Raw genomic sequence first — 20,996 nt, 5'->3', positions numbered from 1 at the left:
ACCATGCTTATCCCCTTATCACAGGGCTGCATAAGAACAGGAGTGGGTCACAGCACAATCCTACTGCCTTGGTCTCCTTGGTGACCTTCCCCTTGGTGGGGAAAGAGTGGCAAGGCGGCAGATTGTCTGGGTAGGGAGCTGAGGTTCCTTCCGGTCAGTCTTCTGACCGCCTCTCGTGACAGTATCTCGAGAAGGCCAGCAGCCCCTGGACCCAGATGAATTCATTCATTTATTTCAGATTGTGTGGTTTTAAAAATGGGGCTGTGGGGGATAATACTCCCTTGTTCACTTGTTCCCGAGTCAGTGAGCATTACCGCTTCACCACCTGCTCTGGCTCCTTTATAAGCGACATGAAAGTATAGAGTCCCTTTTGTTCCGTCTTATTCTAATGTCAGAAGAGAAGTCAGCAGCTAGGAAGAGCTCAACCCTGAATGCCAAGGCCCGTGCTGGCCCTCCCCTGTCTACTTGGCCTAGAGTCTTGTCTCAGGCCTATTTTTGACTGGGGAGAAGCTGGCTTGGCCCAGAAAGGGCGGGTGTTGGAGTAGCAGAGGGGCCCACTGGGACAGCAGGGATAGTGATTCAATGTACTGCTCCCTTCCTTAGAGGTTCCGAGGGACACCTCATACAGGGCGACTCAGCAGAGGCACATTTTCTGGAGCCTAGGGCTGTGTCATACTTTCCCTTTAGAGTCCAGAAACCAGAGACCACAGCTGCCAAGGCTGAGGCGGTAGGCTTTGGGCTTGGCCACACCCCTCCTGCCGGCTGGCTCGCCACAGCCAAGTGGGATCTTAGCAGTGATGCAATCTGCCAGCCTTTTGCACTCAGAAGCTGGCGTGTGAGAATGCCGGCTCAAGAGAAGCTTGGCTGCTCGGGTTTCTTTGTCATCACACCTTAAGGAAATATAGGACTGTGTAAGGAAGGCTGTCAGATTAGGGACCTGTGGGGCAAGGGACGAAGGCTGCTGGGGGAGCATCTCAGGGCCACGTGCATCCCACGGTCTCCTCTCACTCTGGGAGACCTGGGAATTTTCAAGCAAGTCACTGCAGGAGCAGCAGCAGCAGCAGCAGCAGCAGCAGCAGCAGCAGCAGCAGCAAGGGAGCGTTCTCTGAGTATAGTCCCAGCCGGTGTTACATCAGCTGGAACTAGGGGGGGCGGGGAGGTGACTCAGTGCAGATGAGCGCTCTGACTTCCTGGAAGTAAAGCAACTGCTGTAGCCTCCGTCCCCCAGCACCAGGGAGCCTTCCTGTTTCCCTTCCATCTGAAGTTGGCCATGTCCAGATAATTAATGTAGATTTCTGTCTTTGCGGTCTATTCCCCACACTGCAGAATGCCATATAATTAGTCTGGCTGGGGAAAATGCTGCCTGGCGTCTGTGAGGCCTGAGTCGGCATAGCTTTTGTGGGAGTTGCTCATTAGGGAAGCAGTGAGCTTCTCCCCCCATATTCTGGAGAAGACAGGATTCTGGTAGACTGGGGCCTCTCAGGCTGCATGCTGTACTGGTTAATGTTTGACCAAGGCAAGCCAGGAACCTCTCCCTCCCCCAGAGTTGGGTATAGAGGCTTCTCTAGCTCTCTTGGGGCCGGAGCTGAGGAAGCTGGGGGCTCGACTATGGGGACCTAGCAGCTACCAAGGTGGCGAGGTAGGTGTGCTCACTGGTTTTGAAGTGCTTTCATTTATGTTTACATAGAGTACAGTGCTGAAACCCAGCTCCTCACTCCACAGACAAACTCTTGCCAAGGTCTGGGGGCTCCTTAGGGGACTGGGCAGCCCTGTCTTAATTGCTTGTCTGCAGCCCTGCTGGGTCCCTAAGGCCCTGCCTTCACGATGTGTGGTCCAGTTGCTCAGATGTCTGCAAAATATCACCTGTGGTTTCATGTTCAATATATGCTGGTTAAATGGCAGTGCAGTGGGACATGTTTCTGTTTGCCCGAGCCCACTTGGAGCAGCATGTGAGAACACCTGTTGCCATCTGTTCCCACCTGTTCCCATCAGTTCTGACCTTTAGCCTGTACCCACCTTGTCCCCTTGTTCCCCTCTTGGCTTACCAGATTCACATAGACAAGATGCCTCCCTCACTTGCTTTCACCAACCCCTTGGAAGGTTGTCTTTGAGGAGAGGTCACCTTATAGTGCTGTGTTCAACCCTAGCGTGTGCTGTCCCAGGATTGGGGCCATCCTCCAGGCTGTTTGAATTTCAGTTGAGTCAGTCTGCACTTCCACAGAGCAGACACACAGAGGCAACAACAGATGGAGGGGCTGTGATGGGAGTCCCTAAGGAGGCAGCGATCACTGAGACACAAGGAAACCTTAGCCGGGCGGGCATAGTGGCACATGTCTAATCCCAGCGGATGGTTCAGACTTCAATGCCCATGGAGTGAAACCTTGTCTCACAAAGGCCAGGTAAAAAGAGCTAGGCCTTGTGGTGCAGGCTTGTCATCCTGGCACTCAAGAAGGTTTTGACAGGAGGAGCTTGAGTTTGAGCCCAGCCTGGGCTACAGAGTGAGACCATGGCTACAAAAAAATTGGCTGCAGGCTATCCAGGGTAGCCAGGAGCAGGCCCTTTGAAGAATTGGTGTTTCTAACCTTTGACCCTGGCTAGCTTTATCAAAACAAGTCCTAGAAAGTCAGAGCCCACAGGGAGGCAGGCAGGCTTTGCCTCTGTGGGATCCCAGCCAGCACCTGACCTTCCCTGTGCCCCGACTAGATCTGCTGCCCTGTGGGGACTCACGATTTGCTCTCTCTCTCTGTCTTGTGTCCTTCCCCACAGTACTACTCACGGCTGTGAACTGCTACAGTGTGAAGGCTGCTACCCGTGTGCAGGATGCCTTTGCGGCTGCCAAACTGCTGGCCCTGGCCCTCATCATCCTGCTCGGCTTCATCCAGATGGGAAAGGACATAGGACAAGGTGAGCCCATCAGCATGCGGGACCTTCTGCCTGCTCCCTCGCCTCTGGGAGGGTGAATGGTACAAGAAACTGAAGGCCAGAGAGTATGCCGAGCTAGTGCGGAGGCCTCTGGGGAGTCCCAAGTGTCTGTCCATCTATCTGTGCAGGAAGTTGGGGGTCGGAGCTTCCACCTGACAGGGCCTCACCCAGCACAGTGCCCCTTGTCCCCTGTGTGAGGTGCTCTCCTGGGACTGACCGTTCTGAGATGAGTAAGGGGTTCTTAGGCCTCTGGCTCTTGTCCAGAAGTTTCTTGGTGTTTCTTGGCTAGTAGTGATTCCCTCTTGCTGATTCTCATGCCTGTGTGTCCAGGCATCAGGCCTGGGAGGCGGGGGCAGCATGATGTCGGCAGGTCACCCTGTCATTCAACACCCCCGCACCCCCCATGAGGAGCACAGCATCAGGAGCATCAGGTTCAAACCGCCTGGACTGTGTCCACACATTGTATGAGTTTGGGGAGGTCATCTGGATCTCTGAGTCTCTTTCTCTGGCTGCCTTGTGAGGCCGCTGGGAACAGGGAAAGGGAGGGAGGCATGTATACACAAGATGTGCGCTCTGTGTGATCCACACGCCACGTGTGATGCTCTGACAGCTGCCTGCAAGTCCCGCTACACAGGCACAGCCATGTCTGTCTTCATCCTTCCTGGGCTGCACTGAAGCGGAGGCCCTGCAGCTCAGGTCCAGTCCAGAGCCCTGCTTGCAATTCCTCCGTCGCGTTTATCTCAGTCTCTGTAGTGCCCAAAGGAAGAATGGATAGGAGTTGTCTGAGCGACTGCCTGAGAGTTACAGTGTGTAGCCCACTGTTCCCGCGTTGGTTATCAGGAACTGCAGAGGAGGCCCTGGTCCTGGTGTTGCCCCGAGGCCGAGGCAGCAGGGACCTAATTCTCCATTTCACAGATTCAAGCAGACCCAGTGTGGAGTTGGGCTTTGGCTGAGTCTGCCTCCCTTACCGACCTTTCTGTGTGTCTAAGTTCCAAATGCCTAGGTAGAGGAGACTATGACCTTACCTTCCTTCCACACCCATCTCTGGACTGTGCTAAAGGCCTCCTGACTGGACTGAGTGGATGTGAATGGGATGGTTGTCCACTGTCTACAGTCATACAGTCCAGTTGTTTCTCTGTCTTCTCTCTTCTGTGGAGTCTCACTCCATAGACTTGAGCCAGCCTAGGATCAAGGATGCACAAGTGCTTGGGGAAGCCTGAGGTGTGGGACCTTCCCTCCTGCAGGGGTGGGCAGTGTCTGCAAAAACTCCACATCCCCCTGCGGCCTTATCCATCTGTACAGTGTCTGTATGTGACTGGAACCATTTACCACTGTGCCTGAGGGGATGGAAATCCTGGAACATGGCCTGGGTGGTGCTTCCAGAGCTGGGGCCAGTCCCTCAAGAATGGCTGGCAGGGATTGTCCACAGGCTTGTGAACTGCCCACCTGGAGGCCAGCAGCAGAGTGACCTGAGGCCGTTGCTCTTCTCCTCCTAGAGCTCTAGGAGTTCCATTCAGGACCTTCCCACGTGCTCTGGTAGGCAAGGCCGCAGACACAGAAGTGGTGGCCAGCTGCCAGGGAAACACTTTATTCCAGAGAGTGGTCCAGACCTGTCTTTTGGGCAGGAGAGATCATATTCTATGCTTCTATGCTCACAGCCCATCACACTGCACAGCACGAGGCTGGAGGTAGAAGTGCTGACAAGGACCTCATTTGGCTGTGGTGCTGACATACGGTGAGGAGTCTAGTACCCGAACTTGCTGTTAATAAGAACAAACTGGAGTAGGGGACAGCGGGGCTTTTGTCAGGCTTGAATGCACAATGTGTTTATAATTCCGGTGGCTGGCAAGCACGACCTACGCCCCCAGCAGTTCCTTTCTGAGCTCCAGGGCTCTATGCAGTGGCAGCAAAATTCCTGTGTGGGTTGTCTGTGTGTGTGTGGGGGGGGTGATGGTATCTGTTACCCAGATGGATGCCTTGACTTGTGAAGGACACAGTGTGGGAATGCTGGCCCCTCTCTCCTGAGTACTTGCCTACTCTCATTTCCCACTGGGCGTAAAGTCCTTAGAGGACTGTGGTGATCACCAAGTCCTTGAAGGCAGAGGCCCTGGCTCTGGTCATGTGCGTGAGCTTGCTTTAATGTGGGTCTGGGATCATGGTGGCCATTTCCACGTGACTCAAAGCAGCTTCCTCATTGGCTATTTTCTTTTTTTTTTCTTTTTTTTTTTTCAGAGCTGGGGACCGAACCCAGGGCCTTGCGCTTCCTAGGCAAGCGCTCTACCACTGAGCTAAATCCCCAACCCCATTGGCTATTTTCTTATGCAGGAAGGAGGTGTGCCTGTTGTGAGGGTCACTCACTCTACCCTGCCAGCCTTCGACAGACTCTCTGCAGCCCCTCGTGTGCGATGGGGAGAAGACAGGCCCTGTAGACCACAGCGCATGTCACCGTGAGAATAGCAGCTACCCACAGGGCTTTCGAGAGCTAGAGTAGGCTCAGACCCAGGCCCTGAAAGCACTCCTAAGCACCCCTTCTCCTCAGGTAGGGAGGCACTTTGGCTGCCCCTGGCACCTAGATGGCTGGGGAGAACTCAGCCTGTTGCTGACCTCACAAGATGTCAGCACTTGGTCCAGTGTTTTCATAACTGCAGACAGTGCCTAGACTGGCTTTTGATCTGACTAGCTGTGACTGGACTTGTGAGTGGGAGTGGGTGAGTTGGCAGCAGTGAGCCCAGAGGACCTGAAATAAGAGAGACAAGTGATAGACATGTTGAGCAGGGACTCCACGGCCCTTGACACTCTGTGTCCCTGTCTAGTCAGTTGGCCCCTTGCCAACAGTACTCTGAAGGAGCTGTGACTTGAGGTCAGACTGTTCAAAACACGAGTGGGCACCAGGCCTTCCTCTCAAGGCCAGGCGTGGGAGAGGACTCTGGAAGGTTCTTGTCTGTGTCCGTTAATTGTCCCGGGTCATCAGAGAACACAAAGTAGCTCTTTTGTGGTTCTTCTTGGGTTGAACCTCACAGCAGCAGAATAAATGAACGTCCTAAGACCATCACAGGTTGTAAGGGTTGCTGATGCTGGTATCCCATAATGCCTTCACCTTTCTCCCACATTGACTGCCCAGGAGAGGGCTTTGATGGCTGACACGCTCCGTACAGTACGAGGCAGACTTCATTGGCCTGAGCTTGAGTGAGTGGTCACCTGCTCTGCTCTGCCAGGGATCATGGAGGGAGGACGAGGCACCACATACACTGTGTGGGCCGACAGCTACAAGTGGACTCCTCAGTTAGCTGTGTCCTCTGTCGTAGGTGACAGTGACCCACACTTGGCTCAAGAGACTAGACCTGTCCCATATTTCATCAGCTTCAAAATGATGTTCACTTGTCACTTAGTGAGGTGCCCTAGGATTAGGTGAGGTGTCGTGTCCTGGATCCTGTAGCTCATGGGCGGGGCTAGGTCCTACTGTAACCATGGGCGTGGGCATAGTGCAGGGTTACGGTGCTGTGCTAGAGTACTGAGGTCAGTGCTGTGTCCTGTTATGGGGAAGGCTGGTAGACAAGATCTGGAATGGCCGGCAAGGTGACCAGCTCGCTGGCACTCTTCTAGTTCAGGTGTGGGAGGAGTGGCTAAGAGCTGCCCCGTTCATTCATGGTTCCTCCTGTGTTCTCATTGGGCAGGGAGTCCTCCCCTGTGGTCTCCTCACACAAGAACATCAGAGCCTCATCTGAAGCCCCTGTCACTTCCCTTAGGGGCTCTGTGTCTATGTGCAGGCACACTGGGGTCAAGGCTGTAGCACTTCATTCAACTGCTCTGCCAAGGAAGTAGCATCGACAGCCTGGAGCCTCCAAACCCACCCTGGGGAAGCCTGGAGCCTCCAAGCCCACCCTGGGGAAGCCTGGAGCCTCCAAGCCCACCCTGGGGAAGCCTGGAGCCTCCAAACCCACCCTGGGGAAGCCTGGAGCCTCCAAGCCCACCCTGGGGAAGCCTGGAGCCTCCAAACCCACCCTGGGGAAGCCTGGAGCCTCCAAGCCCACCCTGGGGAAGCCTGGAGCCTCCAAACCCACCCTGGGGAAGCCTGGAGCCTCCAAACCCACCCTGGGGAAGCCTGGAGCCTCCAAGCCCACCCTGGGGAAGCCTGGAGCCTCCAAACCCACCCTGGGGAAGCCTGGAGCCTCTAAACCCACCCTGGGGAAGCCTGGAGCCTCCAAACCCACCCTGGGGAAGCCTGGAGCCTCCAAACCCACCCTGGGGAAGCCTGGAGCCTCCAAACCCACCCTGGGGAAGCCTGGAGCCTCCAAACCCACCCTGGGGAAGCCTGGAGCCTCCAAACCCACCCTGGGGAAGCCTGGAGCCTCCAAACCCACCCTGGGGAAGCCTGGAGCCTCCAAGCCCACCCTGGGGAAGCCTGGAGCCTCCAAACCCACCCTGGGGAAGCCTGGAGCCTCCAAACCCACCCTGGGGAAGCCTGGAGCCTCCAAACCCACCCTGGGGAAGCCTGGAGCCTCCAAACCCACCCTGGGGAAGCCTGGAGCCTCCAAACCCACCCTGGGGAAGCCTGGAGCCTCCAAACCCACCCTGGGGAAGCCTGGAGCCTCCAAACCCACCCTGGGGAAGCCTGGAGCCTCCAAGCCCACCCTGGGGAAGCCTGGAGCCTCCAAACCCACCCTGGGGAAGCCTGGAGCCTCCAAGCCCACCCTGGGGAAGCCTGGAGCCTCCAAACCCACCCTGGGGAAGCCTGGAGCCTCCAAGCCCACCCTGGGGAAGCCTGGAGCCTCCAAACCCACCCTGGGGAAGCCTGGAGCCTCCAAACCCACCCTGGGGAAGCCTGGAGCCTCCAAACCCACCCTGGGGAAGCCTGGAGCCTCCAAGCCCACCCTGGGGAAGCCTGGGGACATGTTAGGGGAGGAGGATGTCAACTCTTCATCTCCCTCTAGAGCTGTCTTTGGAGGGGTGCCCCAGGCTGGCCTCAGCTCCACTGGGGGACTTAGGGTAGATTATTGTGGCCTAGCATCTCAAGCTTCAGTCATACTAGGACTGGCTGTACACAGCCCAGAGGTTCAACACAGTTCCTCAAGATGTATGCCAGACCTGGTGAGTCCTCCACACAGGTGCCATGGTGACAGAAATGCCCCTCCTGGAACCCCCCGGAGCAGAGGCCACATGATCTCCATCTTCTCGTGGGCACCTCATCTGTTTCCTGTGTCTGACTGGGATCCTTGTTGGGTCTGGAGCCCATTAATTCACAATTGTGCCACCTGGCAGTGTTTTATCTGCAGAAGCTACCTCTGCAGATAAATGGGTGTCTGCAGAAAACGGGCAGGCCCACAGTTAACTGAGAAGCACATAGCCCCGGAGCCTGTAGGAAGACAGAAAGTAGGCTCAGTGCAGCCCTGCCCCTGGGTTGAGGTTGACTGTAGAGAACTGTGGGTTGGGTGAAATACAGTTGGCCCCACAGGATCACAATACCTTAGGTTTCTCCTGCTTACCAGCTTGCCTGGGGCCCTGGCATTTCTAGGACACACCAGCCTTGAGCCTCTGTACTCTTAAGTTGGGCTGCAAGTCTGGCCACGTCCTGCAGGTAGGAAGGAGTTCAAATCTGTCTTCATTCCCAGCATGCCTGTCCTCAGCATTCGTGTGCCTCCACACAGGCCTCTGTCAGGGAGGGACAGGAAGGCAGGCAGGGCACTTTGGCAGCCTCCTTTCCTCTGAGTAAGTTCCCATGGCCACACTGTATGACAGGTGTCTTTGGGACACTGTTCCCTAAAGTCCTCTTCCCTGGGCCTTGAGCATTCCCACCCCATCCACCCCTGCTCCCCAGAGAACTCTGATGTGTGGTTTTAGGGCTGCACCCTGCTGAGGTCTCTACTTATACATAGCTTCTCACAGCAGTCCATGAGCCCTGTGGAGAGAAGTGTTTTATGGCTGAGGAATGGGAGGCCTGCCAACCAGGCCCCACCTGACATGGCCAGAGTGGGAGAAGGGCCTCTGAGACAGTACACAAGCCCAGAAGAAGGGCAGCGGTGCTTCAAAGGCCATAGCATGTCGGAATTGTCTGGTCCCAACCAACCTGTGCCATTAACACTGTAAGCTTGTCTGCCCTGCGTCTGCCATTGTTAGTTAGTGAACCCTCACTTAGCCCATTGTCCCGTACCTGAAGCTATGTGGGTGTAGATCAGGCCTGACTGACAACAGGCCAGGGGAAGTCGGCTTTGAGCCTGGCAGTGATTCCCTGAACAGTGGAGCTCACACTGTGCATACCGAGCTGCACCTCTGGTCTCTGCCACTAGAACCCTGCTACTTACCCCACCCCTACCTAGATCTGTGACAACCCAAGGCTTCGAGGTGAGGCAGTTACATCTAAGTCCCAGGCTTGTCCCACTCCCTGCAAGGTGCCTGTCTCGCTTTCTCTTTCTAAGCCACTTGTCCAGCACAAGGGAGCTAGCTGCCTAATACAGATCAGACTGTGGGTACAGCTACTCCCTCACACCCTCAAGCCACCCAAGGTAGAGCTAGTATCAAAGGGTGACAGGGCACTGTGGGTCACCTGTGAGTCAGTTCAGCCTGGGATCAGCTCAGGGGAATCCAGACAGCAGATGTACTGTCCATTCCATGGTGCCTGTGGAGACAAAGTTGTTTAGTCAGATACCCAGGGAAGCTCTGGCCTCCAGTCCTGGACCAGTGTCCAGCACAGACACAGTCACCAAACGCCAGGGCTCTGCTGCAGCCCAGGCTGAATGCCATAAGCCCTGACACACATCTGGACTTTAGTCTTCAACTCCTTCCTCAGTGGGGAAAGGGCAGCGGCAGAGTTGGTATTCTGGTCCAAACCCTGAGTCCCTGGCAGCGAACCATCTGCTGAGGGATTGAACCAACCCTCTTGCCATCCCCAGGCTGGATAGAAAGCAGGCATCCTGCCCACTGTACTAGACTTCACTATCTGGGTGTTGTTTCTCTGTGCACCCTGATATCACTCTCCTCCAGAGCTCTCCTGCAGTACTAAGGTCCCCAAAGGACAGCCCCTGCCTCGTGTGCTCCTGGGAATAGAGCCACTGAGATTCTCAACCTGGTGCCTTGTCACAGCAGCTGCTGTTCTTTCAGGGGTGTTTCAGGATGTGAGGCAGAGCCGGGGCGTGCTGCTCTGCCAGGTGCTCGGCTCCACACCATCATCTTGGGTGACGGCTGCACTCACGTCATGATCCAAGTCTGGTGGTGTCCACAAGGCAAACATTTACACAGGCCTCAGGGCTGAACACATCTCCTTCTGACTCGGAATCCTCACACAGTTCAAGCTGCTGTTCTGTTCTCAGCTACACTGAGGTTGTGTTACAAAGGAGGTGTGGACCCCAGGCTCAGGCTGTCTGTTGACTCAGAGTGGGTTCTGGTCACTATTCATTGGTATTCATTATCATCTCCATCCCTTAAGGTCCCAGCCTGGCCGAGAGTCAGCCTTGCTTCTCACAGCCTGTCAGGTCCTCCTCATGTACTGCCTCGGTTTGCTCTGTACCTCGGTTTCCCAACCTACGGGAGAAGTGCTGCCTGGAGCAGAGATGTGTGGGTTAGGCCCCGTGCATGTAAAGGTTCTCCTTGTTCCAAAACATTCCACTGCAGAGGATGAGGGGTGTGCCCTGCCTTGTGGGAGACTCCACCAAAGCACTTCTGAAGGTGCCCTGTCCTGAGCTGCCCTGCCTGCTCACCACAAGCCTGCTTCTGACTCCCCTGTGACCAGGACCTAGACAGATGGGCATGTGGGTACTACGCTTCTTAGAAGATCAGGCCTAACCTGAGGTGGGTGGGGAGCCCAGGACATCCTCAGCTCAGGCTTTGGAACCAAATCATGGGACATTCCAAACATGCAGAAGACTGTGAAACAACTGGTCGAGGCTTCCTTCTTAGTCAGACCCTGGCACAGGGCTGAAAGACGTTCTGTGCAGACCTCCATTACAGGGTCTTTGACTCTGACCTAGGAGTATGAATCAGGCAGGCCTCGCCCCAGGGTAGCCGGCCTGATGATGTCTTAAGCAGACCTGGCCAGGCCCTGTGCAGCCTCAATAGCCATAACTAGAAACAGCTCCCTTCCAGGGAAGCACACTGCGCCTCTAGTTCCAAGGCTCCTTAATTCTGTTGTCCCCACAGGGAGGTGACCTGAGTCTGTGGAGAACTAGCCACCCACCTTGCTGGTTCCCAGATATATGGTTTCTAGTCTTGCATCTTTAAGTATCAGACTTTTACAGGCTTGATGAAATGGGCCCATTCTACAGATAAGGTGACCAAGCCTCAGGAAGAACATCCTAGCAGCCCATTGACCACCCTTAGACTCTACTCTGATAGCCACTAGCTCTAGAAAATTCTCAGAAAGAACACTGCCTGGAGTGTGGGCTGTGTGGTCATCTGAGTGGTGGACACAAGCAGAGGGTGTGTGAAGTGTCCTCAGCCCCAGGCAGGCTGTCTCTGGGCGCCCTGCTCTGTCAGTTCTCCTGGTCCTCCTCTTTGGGTGTATCTACTCACACACTTGGGATGGCACAGGTCTGGCCTGAGTTCTTCCCACCTAATTCCTCATAGCCCTGGACAGGGTCTTCTGAGCTTCATAGCAGGGGGCCAAGGTGTCAAGCGACATCTCCATGTGGCTGAAGGCTAATGGCACTGCCTGCATGCCACATACGAGCATACAGCCCAGTGTGAGCAGAGGCTCTGGAGCTGATCCCTCCCAGCCGTGGCCTGACCTCAGTCTGCAAAGGTCTCGTGGGTTTCTAGGCAGCCATAATCCTCTAAGTGGCTGGAGAGTGTAGGGGCGGGGTCAGATGGCTCGGCGGGTCAGTCAGTCTGCAGCAGTAGCTGCTGCATCCCGAGCTTCAGTGTGGTACAGAAACACTCCAGAGCTCTAGTGGAACCTCTGTCCAGATCCTCTAACCAGTTTAGTTCTCTTAAATGGATTGTAGGGGATGCATCCAACCTGCACCAGAAGTTGTCCTTTGAAGGCACCAATCTGGACGTGGGGAACATTGTGTTGGCATTGTACAGTGGCCTCTTCGCCTACGGAGGATGGTAAGTTCTGGAACATCTGAGTTGGCCTGGGAACGCCTGGTGCTGCTGTACTCAGAATCTCTGTGCTCTGACCATACAGGGCTGATCTAGTGGGTGGGACAGAACACAGGATCATCTCGAAGAGCTGCAAAGTCATGACCTTTATGGAACAGGCAGGGAGACCTGGGTCCTATCCGAAATTCTCCATAGGATGGAGCCTGGCCTCTGCTTTTACGACAGCTGTATAGAAAGAGCCTTGGGATGAAGCCAGACAGAGCAGTATAATGGGATGGGCTGTGTGCTTGCCTCAGATAGACTGGGCAGAGGACAGAGCAGAGTGAATAGCTGGTCCCAAGGGCGGGCGCTCACTGCCTAGCTGCTGTCAACAGTGAGGTCCCTGGAGGCCACAGAGGGTTTTCCTGTCCCCTACTATCTTAGCATTCTGCTGCTTCTGTAGAGAGACACCACGACCATGGCAATTCTTATGGAAGAAAGCATTTAGTTGCGAGCTTACAGTTTCAGAGGGTGAGTCCATTATCGTCATGGCTGGGAGCGTGGTGTTGAAGCAATAGCTGAGAAGTTTACATCCTGATCTGTAAACAGGCAGGCAGAGACAGGCTGGGCCTCACGTGTCCCACCCTAGTGGCACAAAAGCCACACCCAATCCAACAAAGCCGCATCTCCCAATCCTTCCCTGATAGCCAACCAGCTGGGGACTGAGCATGCAAATATATAAGCCTAAGGGGCTGATCTCATTCAAATGCTGCACCTACGAAGGGCAGCCCTGGGTTCTGTTTGTGTTGATTTTCCCTCGATGACTGTGTACAATAAGATGACATACTGTTGCCTGATTTCTAGGAACTATCTGAATTTTGTCACGGAGGAGATGATCAACCCCTACAGGTATGTACAGAAATGGCTGAGACATAATTCATTTTGTCTTGGCATGGCAGGGAGAAACCACACACTGTAAGAGTCTGTTGACCCGCCCTCCTATTTCTGCGGAAAGCTGTGTCGGGCCTGCAGCAGGACGTCGTAGGGATAGGGTTGGTTCTAGGCCAGAAAGGGGCAGCTGTGGCTCTTGGCCCTGGACACCATCTGGAGGGGGGATTTGTCTGGGATATGTGGCTTGTAGGTAAGGCCATGGGTGCTCACATTGGGCAGTCTTGACTCCTCTTCAGCCCTCAGAGCCACCGAAAAGATGCTCAGTATTTGAGGATGAGGATGGTAGTGTGAGCTATGCTTCAACTATGCACAGCTACCCAGGTCCAGTGGCTGCATCAACCATGTGCATCCCAATGTTTGCCCAGAAGTGAGGCCCAGACTTGGAGCCACTTGTAGAGGGCAGGAGCCTGGCTCCTCTCCCCGGGGTCCAGCCCTAAGTCCTGGATCACACTGACGTCTCTGCCTGTCTTCCTAGGAACCTCCCCCTGGCCATCATCATCTCCTTGCCCATTGTCACCCTGGTCTATGTGCTGACGAACCTGGCCTACTTCACTACCCTGTCTACCAACCAGATGCTGACATCTGAAGCCGTGGCTGTGGTAAGACTCCCCTATCAGCTTCTCAGAGGCCTGTGCCCAAGCCTTACCCTACCTGGGGAGTCTAGAGGTTATCATTGGTGTCCACTAAAGGGGACCACAGTGGAGAGGCAGTGCTGTCTAGCTTTATTTATTCAGGTGTTGACTCTAAGCTCGTGGTTTATAAATACCTGGCACACCAGGCCTTTGGCAGATGTGACACAGCCATCAATAAGGAAGCCCTGTTAAAGATTTACCCTAGATCCCATGGGAAGGCGGTCAGTGTACCTTATGTGTGCCCTACAACAAGACTTGGGGATGGCCTGCTGTGAGTCACTGTGTGTTCCCTCTCAGTGCAGACCCTAACTCTGAACAGTAGCCATGTATTGTAGAGGCAGGAGATTAAGGGCTGAGTCACTAAGCTGCTCCAGGGGCCAAAATTGAGGTCCTGTCTGTGCGCCACTATAGTCGAGCGCTCACCCTGTGTTGTGTCTGTCCAGGATTTTGGGAACTACCACCTGGGAGTCATGTCCTGGATCATTCCTGTCTTCGTGGGCTTGTCCTGCTTCGGCTCTGTCAATGGGTCTCTGTTCACGTCCTCAAGGTAGGTGCTTGACAGCCCCTTGGAAGAAATGCTGGTGTCTCAGGAACTTTGTAAGCTGTCTGCTTATTCCTGACAGACAGCTGCTGTTGGATACTTGATGGCCGAGGAACAGGGGAACTGTTCTGAGCCTCTGCTAGTTAGGTCATATCATGGGGGGCTGGAAGTGAGGGACAGCCCCAGGTTTCTGTCCAAGAGGTCAAGGACATTGAGTCCTATGCCGGGGAAAAGGCTAAGCCCCTCCCAGTAGCTGACAACCCTCCCTAGCTGCAGGCGGCTCCCTTCTGAGTCTGGGTGGTGGGGCCAGGGCTGACTGCCCGCTGCTCCATCCACAGACTGTTCTTCGTGGGATCCAGGGAGGGCCACCTGCCTTCCATCCTCTCCATGATCCACCCACAGCTTCTGACACCGGTGCCATCACTGGTGTTCACGGTGAGTCTGCCGCGGTAGTGGTGCCCGGTCTGTCCTCACCACTCAGGGCCCCCTCTGTCTGTGCCCAGCGCAGTACGTAGTTGGGAACTGTGTATCATGCACATGGCTACCAGGATGCACCGGACTGCAGTACAGCGCCAGATTTTTAAGTTCAGAAGCCCATTGTGGTTCTAAAGAGGTAACAGTCAGTCATGAAGTGCTGAAGTGGCATCCCTGCCCAGCAGGAGCGTCTGTCAGACAGCACGTCTGCTCCCGCCATGCCACTCAAGTCAGCCTGTGCTGCTGTCCGAGTTGTTAGTTCTCTCCTGCTGTGTAACAAAACAGTCACCTTGACCCCAGAAAGCCTAACCAAGAAACGTGTACTGCTTCACACTCCCTTAATTCGGGTTCCTCGGCAAGCACAGTCAGCATCACTTTGAGCTTGCTTTTGATAGTGGCGTGTGCAGTGACTGTACACCGTGCTTTGATGGAGGGTCCCCAATGGATATTTTGGTCACTTCTGGCACGGAAGGCCACAGGAGGTGCTAAGGGCAGGCGCCTCACGGTTCCCATTGTCCCTCTCTTTGTATCCCAGGACCTCACACATGGTCACAGCAGTCACTTCTTTTTTTTTTTTTTTTTTTTTTTTTTTCTTTTCTTTTTTTGGAGCTGGGGACCGAACCCAGGGCCTTGCGCTTGCTAGGCAAGCGCTCTACCGCTGAGCCAAATCCCCAACCCTAGCAGTCACCTCTTAAAGCAAGGGCAAACCGATGTGCTCAGCCAGACACGGGCGGAGCTGGCAGTTGGCTGCCCGGTGGCCTCTGGCAGCTCCCACATCAGCAGGCACTGCCCTGCCAGGCTCACCCGGCTCTGTCTTTGGTTTCAGTGTGTCATGACCCTGATGTACGCCTTCTCCAGAGACATCTTCTCCATCATCAACTTCTTCAGCTTCTTCAACTGGCTGTGTGTGGCCCTGGCCATCATCGGCATGATGTGGCTCCGCTTTAAGAAGCCTGAGCTGGAGCGTCCCATCAAGGTGAGCGTTGGGTGTTGTCCCTGCTCAGTGCTGAGGTCTCATTCTCAGAGGCAAGGGCTGCATCCAAACCGTCCTGGAGCGGCACAGCCTCTGGTCCTACCCTGTCCTGCCTCCATCTCTCCTTGGCAAACAAGGGAACCTGTCCCCTTCTCCTTGAGTCCCATAAGAAGGGTTCATCGAAGGCTGATCTGCTGGAGTCAGAGCAAGTGTCAGAGTTGTCCCAAGACAGCTGACTTATGGTGGCTGATGGCCAGGAGCTTCTGTTAGCCAGCATGTTCTCCTTGGGCACAAGGCTGACCCAGTCACACCTTCTCGCTGCCTGTACTCAGTGGTCTCCACTAATAACAAGGAGCCTGGTGGCCAGTTAGTGGGAGACCCAACTATGCTGGCTTGTTAAACTCAGTCCTCTAGGCTGTGGGGACAGAGGTCAGACCGCCCACAACTGGTCCATGGAGAGCTCACAGATAACTAACTGTGGCCTCATCTCCTGGGCGCATAGCTAGAGTCTATTCTCGTGAGGCTCTTTCCCACAGTAGGAGTCCATTTTTGAGACAGTGGGATCCTGGACAGCAGTCTGGCCTGAGCCCAGCTCTGCCTGTTGGGTTATTCAGGGGTTAGCCTGCCCTGCCAGGAGCCTGTCTGCTTGGGCTGGTTAACAGGCTGTGGCTTTGGGGTGAGCATTCATATTCACAAAGGGTCCTCTGAGAAGGCAGGACTCCTTGCTTGTTGGTGGGTTGCCAGGGTTTTCCCAGAAAGGTCAACCTGCTGCTCCTCCCTTGGGCAGCCATGGGTGGGTATTCCAGCCAGGGTTTCCGTGTCTGGTGTGGGGGCTGCAGAGCCTACTGCTGCCCTGTGGAAGCCTCCAGAGAAGCCAGGGTGGCTGTTTTCATTCCTGTCTAAACCAGGTCAGTTTTGGGTGCTTAGATGCTCAGCATTGTGTGCTGGGGTCAGAGCAAGATTGAACAAGGCAAGGCGACAGCTGGAGGCAGTTAAGGCACTGGAAGGCAGAGGCAAACATGGAGGGAGGTGTGGCTAGGCAGGCCCGAAAGAAGTGATGGCCTGAGGCCACAGGGCAGTAGGTAGGAGCTTTCCACTGCGTCCACGAGCCATGGACATGTGGGAAGGAGATCTTGGTGGCCAACATGTCTCCCCTCTGTCCCAGGTGAATCTGGCCCTCCCAGTGTTCTTTATCCTGGCCTGCCTCTTCCTCATCGCCGTGTCCTTCTGGAAGACACCCCTGGAGTGCGGCATTGGCTTCGCCATCATCCTCAGCGGGCTGCCTGTCTACTTCTTTGGTGTGTGGTGGAAAAACAAGCCCAAATGGATCCTGCAGGTCATCTGTAAGTGTACACCCCGCCACCCACGCCACCACCCACGCCACCACCCACGCCGCCACCCACGCTGCCACCCACACCAGCCAGGGCAGGAGTGATGGGGTGAGGTGTCGTCAGACCTGCCCCGCACACCCTACAGACCAAGAGATCATGCTTGGCTTTGGGCTTTGTGGTTCTGGCCAAGGGTTTGCATACCAGTATAGCGCAGGCTCCCATTGAGAGGAACAGAATTACAGAGCGTAGTTGGGTACCACCGTAGCTGGTCTTAGCAGGCATTCTGTGGCCAGCTGCCCTTGCCAACTGGCAAAACCCCACTTCTGGACACTAGCTTAGACACAGTGGCCTGACAAGATCTAGAGCCTGGAAAAGTTGTATCTGAGGTACCCAGGTCAGGCTGATTCCGGTTAGCTTAGGACCTGTGTTCACTGTGTCCAGCCCCATCGCTTGAAATTTCAAAAGGGCTAAAAGGGTTGGTGAGAGAGGTGGGATAGGAGGAGCTGGCCTGCCGCTCCTGCCCGGCCCTTCACTCTGCTCACTCCTGTCCTCTCCCTACAGTCTCCGTGACCGTGCTCTGCCAGAAGCTGATGCAGGTGGTTCCTCAGGAGACTTAGCCACGTGTCCTGGGTGCCGCGGGAGAGTGCACTGTGACTGCTTCCAGACAACTCACCTTTGGAAAAGCAGCGTCCAGGCCCGTCATCCCCACAGCTCCAGTGAGCACCACTAACTATCTTAACACCATCCGCTGTCCCTCAAAGGTCAGGTGTCCACAGTGGCCGTGAAAGAAACCTGGTACGAATTTGGTCCCAGATGGTGACCATCCATGCATACATAGCAGCCACTGTGAGGTGTGCTGTGGCCTGAGGCCTGGTCTTTCTGACTTTGGGGACTGCCACATCTGGGCTTTCTCCTCTATGATTTTTTGTTTTGTTTTTGTAGCGTTCATTTGGGTCAAGTTTACACTACCGAGATGATTATTTTTTGACAAAACAGGGTAGCAAAGAGCAGGAGATGGTGTGGCCGGACAGTCCGGCTCTGAGTGGGAACTGCAGGCCACAGCTCTTCTCCGACTGTTGTTCGTTCAGTAGCACATTGTGGCTGGAGGGGACCACATCACTGTCACCAAGTCAGAACTACTGAGACTCAAACATCACCTTTTCCACTGTGGACTTGCACTGACAAACGGACGATGAATGTGCTAGCTTGGGTTTGAGTTTTCTGGGTCTGTCCTAGAGATGAAACCCCAACCTGACCCACGAGGCAGAGCTCTACTGTGGGTCATTTGTTCCATTGTAAATGCAGAGCTCCGGTCTGACCACTCTGAAGTCCTGGTGATTCCCCTTCCCCTGGCTCCAAATGAAAGACCTCTGCAGCCATAACCCTAGTGGCACCTGGCCACCAACTGTCAACTGCGGGGCCATGTGCTCCTGTGCACACAAGCTGGCTCTACACATTCAAGGGGCACTGCTCTGGGTCTTACTCCCTGTCCCACCCCAGCTCTCCTAGAACCAGACCGGCACCATGGGGCTCCCACCCACACACCTCTGTCCACCTCCATAATTCCTGAGACTGCTAGCAGCTCTCTGTCAAGTCACCACCGTCCCCCCTCAGCCCCCCGGGCCACTGTTCAAAAGAATAGGCACCAACTACCCTTCTGCTCTCTGCCACCTGTGTGACGTGACCACTCCAGCTCCCTGAGCGTGAAAACTGCTGGCTACGTGCTGCTGTCCCTCCTGTGTGGGACCAGTCTGTTCCGGGGAGACGGTTGAGTCCAGCAGCACATCCACTGAAGCAGCTGATCTGACTGAAGGACTTGAGGGCATGAGAATCCCCCGCTGGCCCTTCCATTGCCTCAGAGCTGGCCTCCCTGAGGGGGTGTCAACTGGAGTGTCTACTGTGAAGCTCTTACATAGTGGCCACCCTGATATCTCCTGGGGTTCCCTTGTGTTGGGGTGAGGAGGCAGAGGTCAAGGTCAGAGTGCCCCTAGAAGGCTCTCCCAGAGATGTGAACTCAGGTCCCCAGACACAGCCTGGGTTCAAAGGGCAGGGCAAGTCTTGGTCCACGTTCATGGTGCTGACCCAGGCCCTCTGAGAAGGCCCTGTCATTCCTATTCTGATGTCCTGAGGACGCCCATCTGTAGGTTTTTGGTTTTAAATCAAGCCACAGCCACAGTCATTTGGCCCAATGCTTTGCATTGTGTTGTCCTAACACATCACTGCCCTGTGGAACCCCCCTGCCTGGCCCTTTTCAGTGGTCAGTGTCCAGTGCTGGGTACGGTGTGTTCCCACCACACTGGGTCCACCTGCTGTGCCACTGGACTTAGTGCTGTGGTTGTAATGTCTTTTACTATTGTATTAATGACTAGTCTGTTACATTAGACTGGGGGTGGGGTGCAAGGGTCTGCTGGTTTGTGAGGCTTTTTGATTGGGGGGGTGGTTTGTTTTTTTTTTTTAAAGCTATTGGAGTTCTAAGCTGCTGTGTTCTGTGTTCAGTGCCAAATTCCCTGTGTGGGAACCATCTTGTTTCTCACAGCCCACCCCTCTCACAGCTATACACACATTCCTCTGCTCACCAACCCCCTGAGGGCAATGAGGCTAAAGGGAAGGGGGGTGCAGGGACACACGAAGGTGGAGGGGCTTGGCCTCGAGGGAACCCGTAGGCCAATGGTGAAGCTAACTGCACCGTGACATTGCAGGAGCAGGTAAGGCAGGAGGAAGGGGCCAGCAAGAAGTTTAGTAATGCAGGTACTCTCACAACACCCCCATCTCATGACAGGTCAGACTGGAACCCAGGGTCCACTTTTTGTATCTGTGGCAGAGGAACCCTTGAGGACAGACCCCTCACTCTGCCCTGGAACCTCTCCTGGGTCTTATCTTCCAAGTCACACATGGCAGTCAGTCAAGGGGCTGGGCACTGGTCAGCTTCTCGAGGCCAGCCATTCGCTTCCAAGTGTCACCATCTGGCCATTCGCTTCCAAGTGTTACCATCCGGACAGAGGCATTGGGTGGCTTCTTCTGGGATCTTAGCAGGACATCCTGAAGCAGAGTTTAGGAACTGCCCAGCCGAGGTACCTGAAAACTTGGCCACTCTGAGACGAGCCTGCCCTCTGGTCTGCCTGTCACATCCATACAATACCACTCCCTTCCCTATTAGGAGACATATGGGACCCTGCTTGGCAAAGGTGCAAAGTGCTGTCTCCAGTCAGCTCCTCTAGAGCCTCCCCAGGCTAGGGAGGCTGCATGTCTGAGGGTCGTAGACAAACACTCCTGCCTTTTATTAGCATCCCCCAGCACCCAACCCCAACCCCCACACAGTCCTGTTGTGCTGCCTATGTACCTGTACAGGACTCACTGGTCAGCTAGGTCACAGGCAAAGGCAGGGCTTCTAAGTGTTTGTTCCTATTCAGTGAGCTTATGTGGCCCCTTGACCTGAGAGAGGTGCCCTGCAAGCCCCCACAGTGCTGCCAGCCCACACTGCTGCCCTCCGGTGCCTGAGGACACCCACACTGAGCTGGTAGCTCTGTATCCAGAGAAGGGAAAGGGGTCATCTTCCTCCCTGCAGATTTCTCCACCTTCTGTTGACCTCAGCAGACTTAACGGTAACCCTTATGTCTTCCTCGAACCCTGGCTGTGTTAGATCCCAACTGCAAACTGCCACTTAGCCCACCCTGAGCTGGGCACTAACTTCAGCTTAACTGTTACCAACAGTTAATGAGCCAGCCATGGAAACTGAGGCATCGCAAGTGGATAGGATAGAGCCAGTGGCCATGGCCTTCATGAAGCCATGCACTTCGTGCCACGCAGGCCTCTGGCCTTGAAGGAGCTCATGGGAAGGATAAAGCATGAGGAGCCAGAGCCACATTTAATAGTTCTGGGTTGAGCTGGCAGGGGACCCTGCCAGCTGGAGGCCAGCCTAGCTGGAGACTGGAGAGCCATTTTTTTTTTATTTTTATTTTTTTTTTGCTCCAGGTATTAAGCAGGTGGTCATGAAAGGAGAACAAATCAGGACTTACTAAGAGTGTCTGAAGGGAAAGGGGATGGAGTCTTACAGTGCTGGGGACACCCTGCTTCAGCCATCAGCATCTCAAGGAAATGTATAGAGGAGAAAATCGGACCAGAAGGGCCCTAAAAGTGGGTAACCCGCTGGAGGGAGAAGC

At 54.9% G+C, this 20,996-nt stretch overlaps 1 protein-coding gene across 1 annotated transcript in view; it reads left to right on the top strand.

The window, feature by feature from the left end:
• Slc7a5 (solute carrier family 7 member 5) overlaps positions 1-19,309 on the top strand; it is a 28,605-nt gene extending 9,296 nt beyond the window's left edge. The window contains exons 2-10 of the mRNA NM_017353.2: positions 2,767-2,904; positions 11,856-11,961; positions 12,799-12,843; positions 13,361-13,484; positions 13,961-14,064; positions 14,397-14,493; positions 15,359-15,508; positions 16,671-16,848; positions 17,398-19,309. Coding sequence (NP_059049.1) covers positions 2,767-2,904; positions 11,856-11,961; positions 12,799-12,843; positions 13,361-13,484; positions 13,961-14,064; positions 14,397-14,493; positions 15,359-15,508; positions 16,671-16,848; positions 17,398-17,453 — 998 coding nt within the window. The 3' untranslated portion in view covers positions 17,454-19,309. The remainder of the gene's footprint in view (positions 1-2,766; positions 2,905-11,855; positions 11,962-12,798; positions 12,844-13,360; positions 13,485-13,960; positions 14,065-14,396; positions 14,494-15,358; positions 15,509-16,670; positions 16,849-17,397) is intronic.
• Positions 19,310-20,996: the final 1,687 nt, after the last annotated feature.

This window comes from Rattus norvegicus, chromosome 19, assembly GCF_036323735.1.
Source record: "Rattus norvegicus strain BN/NHsdMcwi chromosome 19, GRCr8, whole genome shotgun sequence".
Classification (NCBI taxonomy): domain Eukaryota; kingdom Metazoa; phylum Chordata; class Mammalia; order Rodentia; family Muridae; genus Rattus; species Rattus norvegicus.
The sequence above is the reverse complement of the archived record's forward strand: the minus strand, read 5'-3'. Positions and strand labels throughout refer to the sequence as shown.